The 5,767-nt window shown below is 37.5% G+C and overlaps 1 protein-coding gene across 1 annotated transcript; it reads left to right on the top strand.

The window, feature by feature from the left end:
• Positions 1 to 3,491: 3,491 nt before the first annotated feature.
• On the top strand, positions 3,492 to 4,948 carry LOC100675915 (olfactory receptor 4C15-like). Its single transcript, XM_010602385.3, has one exon. The coding sequence runs from the start codon at positions 3,758 to 3,760 to the stop codon at positions 4,682 to 4,684; it is 927 nt and encodes a 308-aa protein (XP_010600687.2). The 5' UTR covers positions 3,492 to 3,757; the 3' UTR covers positions 4,685 to 4,948.
• The last annotated feature ends 819 nt before the right edge of the window (positions 4,949 to 5,767 follow it).

Genomic DNA, 5,767 nt, shown 5'->3' on the forward strand with positions numbered 1-5,767 from the left:
AAGAACAGCACATGCTGTCCTCATGGATCGATGCTGTGCCTTAACCCAGAACTCAGCTCTTGCATTTTGTAAGAACATAGGCATTTCCACCCCAGCATACACAGTGTTATATTCCTGAACAGAAAGGGAAGTGAAAGCATCTTCACATAGAATCTCGGGAGTAGGTATAAAAGAAGGAGATTTAAAAAAAAAAAAAAAAGAGCCTAATTGATTTGGGACATAGAAATTTGCCAATGCTTAAGTACTTCAAACTACGTTAACTGTCTTGGAGAATCATGCTGATGGAAAATTTTCAAACCCCGGGGGGCAACTGAGAGGCAGTTCTACAGGTTCACATCCTCTCACGGAAACGTCTTTAAATTCCAGTTGGAAATAAAGGGCAAATCTTTTCCTTCTCTATTTTTCGTTCCATGACATCAAATTGGAACCAGCACCTGAGAAGCAGTGGGGAACATTCTCTACCTTGTGTGCCTGTGAGACTTTCTTTCTTAGATGTATAGATATAGAAATAAGACTTGGAAATGGCATTCACATTTTATCCAGCCACTGAATGGACTTTTCTCCATAAAGAATAGGAGACTACCATGACCAGAATTTTCAAGAAGAACACGATATACGGTGATATTTATAGTTCACATTTTTGCATTTTCAGAATTATTTAATCGTTAATATAAATTAGCATCAATTAATTTACAGACAACTTGATTTTCTTTGTATAAAGAAGCTGCCTGAAGTAGAAGTGGACTCATGTGGGTTTGACAGCTACTAAGGGATTACAAAGCTCATTTAAAGCTGCTATGCATTAAAAAAAAATTGGCATACCTACACTGTGACCAAATAAAATAATTTCCTGTTTTAAAATAATAAAAGAAAGAGTCAAAGAGTTTATCAGTAAAAGCACTTGTCAGCCCTGTTCATGGTAAAGGGGGAGTTAAGTATAAGTAAAACTGTCGACAATTCTCTGTGTCAGTGGTCTGGGGGCTTGATCTCCTGTTGAATGTATTCATGTGGATTGTGTTATCTGAGTCTCTCAATAGACATTCTTAGTATACTCGCTTTTCAGTAGTGGAAACCAAGGATTTGAAGTAACTTTTTGTTCCATAAGACATAACTAAATAGAAGAGCTTGGATTTGAACCCAAGCCTGTATGAGTCTGGAGTTGATGTTCTTACTTATTTCACTTCATTGTCTCTCTTAGTTTTGCCCTAGGCTAAACTGACCACTGTTGGATCCTATATCTGTTGTGGAGTAACAACTTCCACGAAAGCCTTCTGCAACAGACTTCTTTTATTGTGACATCAGAAAACAAAAAACAGAAACTGGTTGTAAGCACTTAGGCTACAACAAACCAAAATCCAAAGAAGGATAATCAGTAAGTGCTTTTTATACAATTTTGACAGGTGCAGATTCATTAAGAGTAAGGGTGTTTCAACGGGCTCCTTACAATCCTTGGAATAATTATCTATGAGTGATTTACGGACTATCACTGGTTAACGTAAAGACAAAGAACTAAGATCATGATTGGGAGACTTTTTCTTGTTTCCCTTTTCTAACAGTTTGGTCTGCTGTCTCAGGGGTCCTGGGTCTGTCATAGGATAATTGCTTTCTGTGATGTAAGCTACCTGTGATATTGGGTAGATCTATAACTCGCTTCCTGGGGTAAATTTTTACTTAGTTTTTGTAGGCACTTCCACAGTCCATTGAACCAGTTAGAGCACTCAGTCCTACACATTTGATATAGTTTCTAAGTGTTTGAAGACCTATGGATCCTGAGAACAAATTTGGCTTGTTGTTGTTATAGCCTTCTGTGTTTAGGTTAATCCTTTATTATACTGATTCTCTTTATATTTTAATATATGGTTGTTGGCTGACCCATAGACCCTTTTGGGTTTGTTCTATGTTTTTTTTTTGTTTGTTTGTTTCTGGGTAACAGCTTGCAGCTGGATATGGAGTTAACATTGCTGACACAATTTAGGATTGCCTAGCTCCCTGGGAATATAAGGAAAATGCTTGTTTAAAAGCAAAGAGATGACATTAACATGTAAAATTGTATATTTATTAGTTTTATTTGTCAATTCTATGTAGCATTCAACAAAATCAGTTTACTGACATAAGCCACACAAGTATTTTATTCATCTCTTTAGCAAACATGTAATTATGTAAGTGATTTCAGTGATAAATTTCTTTTATAGATACAAACGAGGACACATTTATCCTTCAACACTGTGTCTACCTATAGTAAATGAAGTCAAAAGCTGAAGTACTTATCTGGTTGAGTCATGGAAATGCTTTCTATGGGGAAAGCAGCTGGTTTATTGAGTAAGATAATAATAACCACAATCTGCAACAGCTCTTTGACATATGGAACACTTTCACATTTTTAAAATTGGCCCTCATCATAGTCTTATGACATGCTTAGGGAAGCAATGTATGAACTATTTTTTAATAGTGTTATATAATTATGAAACGAATATACCTTGAGGAGTTGCACTTGATCGTAGAGAGTCACACTGTTTTAATTATTGGTTAAGAATTAATGAAGTCTTAAGACTGGCTTATGTTGAACATGTTGATTCTATTCTTTACTTCCACGGTTGTTGCCCTTTGTATGTGTATTTGATGTGTATGTGTATGGTAGGGCCATTACCTCCTGATTAAAAATCATGTGGCGTTTCTTTTCCTTGAGTTGTCTAATTTCAGCATGAACAAATGAATCAGAAGATTTTAACCTTGAGAGGTGTGTGCAGACTGTAGAAAGGCCACTCTTGCCCTGAAGTTCTCCCAGAAAAGAAACATTCTCACTGCTTTCTTTATTGATCCAGTGGAATGCACGTTGGCTGTGGAGACAGAAAATCCCAGATCTACCTGTTTTTTATTTCTTGAACTCTCAAACTATAACTTAGCTAATACTAAAATAAGGATAATAAGACCTCATATGGACCGTATCCTAGACACTAGGCACTGAGCAATTGCTTTTTTCCTTGCATTATTTCACTCAGTCATCAGCAGAACACTTTGAAGTAGGTATTATTATTTTTGTCAGCTTCTGTTTACATCTTAAAATGATGACTAAAACAAATACAAGGCAAACCAAAACTTAATACATCCTTAGTTTTGTTAAGCATACGGTTAGGCAATTTTCCATTAGTCTTTATTTTTGATAAGAAATGAATTAATTCATCTTGAAGGCCCAGTTCAACTCAAAATTTTAAAGAAATATTTGGGGGAGTAGGCATGATTTCAAATTGCCTTTTAAAATCCATGTTAGCTGTTCTTTTATTTATAGATAAGGCAGTCTCCTGAGAGAGATTCATTTCCCATGCAAGTCATCCTGGTTCCCATGCCATGTCAAGGGGAGGCATAACTAATACATTATAGTCCTCCTTTCCTCAGAGCTTGGATGTGCTTCAGAATCCTCCTCAACTTTTCACTCTACGTGGCCACACCTAACAAGTCAAAGCTGGCACCCACTTTAAAAACTATTTTTCATCCTTACCACATGTGAATGGTTCCCTTCCCACATATTGAAACTCTGACTGTTTTAAAGAGTTTAACTCTGTTCTGACTGATGGCTTAAGAAATTTCTAATTTTGTGTTCTTAAGAACAACATAAGGACTTAAAATAATTTTGCTTCTGGATGCACCAATAATTTTGATGACCACACTAATATAATAAACTGGTTTAAGACAAATATATTTCTCCTAATTTCAGATTCTACATGGTCACTGTGGTAGCTTCCACCTTTTCCTCTGAAATATGCAAAACAAAAGCTTTGTAACTGAGTTCGTCCTCTTGGGTCTTCCATGGAATCCAAGTGTTCAAAAAATAGAATTTGTTGTATTTTTGTTCTGCTACATGGCCACTGTTGGGGGCAATTTGCTAGTTGTGGTGACCATTGTCAGCAGCCCGACGCTCCTGGGATCCCCCATGTACTTCTTTCTGGCCTTCCTGTCCTTCCTGGATGCCTGCTATTCCTCTGCATTTGCACCAAAGATGATTGTGGACTCCCTCTATGAGAAGAAAACCATCTCCTTCAAGGGCTGTATGACCCAGGTCTTTGCTGAGCACTTCTTTGCTGGAGTGGAGGTGATTATCCTCACCGCCATGGCCTATGACAGCTATGTGGCCATTTGCAAGCCATTGCACTACCCCTCTATCATGAACTGGAGGCTCTGTGGTATCCTGATGGGGGTAGCCTGGACAGGAGGCTTCTTGCATTCTGTGATACAGATTGTCTTTACTTTCCAGCTGCCCTTCTGTGGCCCCAATGTTATTGATCACTTCCTATGTGATTTGAACCCATTATTGAAGCTTGCCTGCACTGACACTCACATCCTTGGCCTTTTGGTGGTTGCTAATAGTGGGTTTATCTGCATCATAATCTTCTCCTTGTTGCTCATCTCCTATTGTGTCATCTTGCTCTCACTAAGAACTCATGACTCTGAAGGATGGCGGAAAGCTCTCTCCACCTGTGGATCTCACATTGCTGTGGTGGTTTTGTTTTTTGTCCCATGCATAATTATCTATGCCCGACCTCCATCTGCTTTCTCCTTCGACAAGATGGTGGCCATAGTTTATACCATTGTAACTCCCTTGCTCAATCCTTTGATTTACACTTTCAGGAATGAGGAAGTGAAATGTGCCATGATGAAATTATTGACCAGATTGCTGGGTTTCAGATGAAAAATAAAATATTAAACTTCAAAGTTAAATTTCAAGAGGAAAGAATTCAAAGTGGGCTTAACAAAATACTTCATAGGGGCTGGAACTTGTAAGGCAGAAAGTAAAGTAATGCCGCAGAAAAATACTGACAGGTAGGTTAGGAAATGCTATTACTACCCTCGGATCACTCATATCTTAGAATTGGCAGCTAAGTATCCTGTAAGGATTGCCTATAAGGTAATTTAAGGAGAGTTGAATTTTATATTTGTTTAGAATATAATAATGAAAAGAAATCACTAAGAAAGAGGAATCAGATTATCTACTAAATTTCTTGCCAAGCACACCATAGTTTGAAAAACCCTTAAGGAAAGTAGAAAAAAAAACCTTAGATATCAGGAATAGGAAATTCTTGAAATTATGTTAACTGAAAAAAAAGTTCACTTTTAGGGTCCTGATCCCAGTTAAGCAGCTCTGGTGGCACACAAGGTAAGCCCTCAGCTGCTGACATAAGGTGTGGTGGTTCAAAACCACCACCTACTCTACATCAGAAAGATGTGGCGTCTGCTTTCCTTATAAATAACGCAAATATGGAAACCTTCTGAGACCCAACTCAGGGGATGGCAATGGTTTTTGTGGTTGTTTGTTGCTGTTGTTGTTTTTTTAAGAAACACAGCTTCCGAGCTAAAAGAGATTTCCCAGCATCAAATGTAGTTGTGTGTGATCATGAGAACAAATTATGGCAAATAAAAAGTAAATGAAAGTGTACCCAAAACCCGAAAGTGGTATATTAAATGGTAATTCTGTAAATGTGGAATTGTAGTGGGAATTCAGGCACCCATCTTGTACTATGAGGATGTGTGTTAAGGTCAGTGCATAAGCAAGACTGAAGGATCCTAAAATGCTAATGTTGTAGAGTTGTAATAGCAGCCCCATACTACTTGGCTCAGACTTCCTATATGTAAGAGGTAAATAAATTTCCAACTTGTTTAAGTCCCTGCTGAAAAAATAAAGTAATATCAGAATCTACATCATCTATTACAGTTATGAGCTGTTCTGTTCATTAATGATGCAATATTCCATGTTCATTTGTTCTCACAAATTTCT

The sequence above is a fragment of the Loxodonta africana genome, chromosome 22 (genome assembly GCF_030014295.1).
Source record: "Loxodonta africana isolate mLoxAfr1 chromosome 22, mLoxAfr1.hap2, whole genome shotgun sequence".
NCBI classification, from domain to species: Eukaryota; Metazoa; Chordata; class Mammalia; order Proboscidea; family Elephantidae; genus Loxodonta; species Loxodonta africana.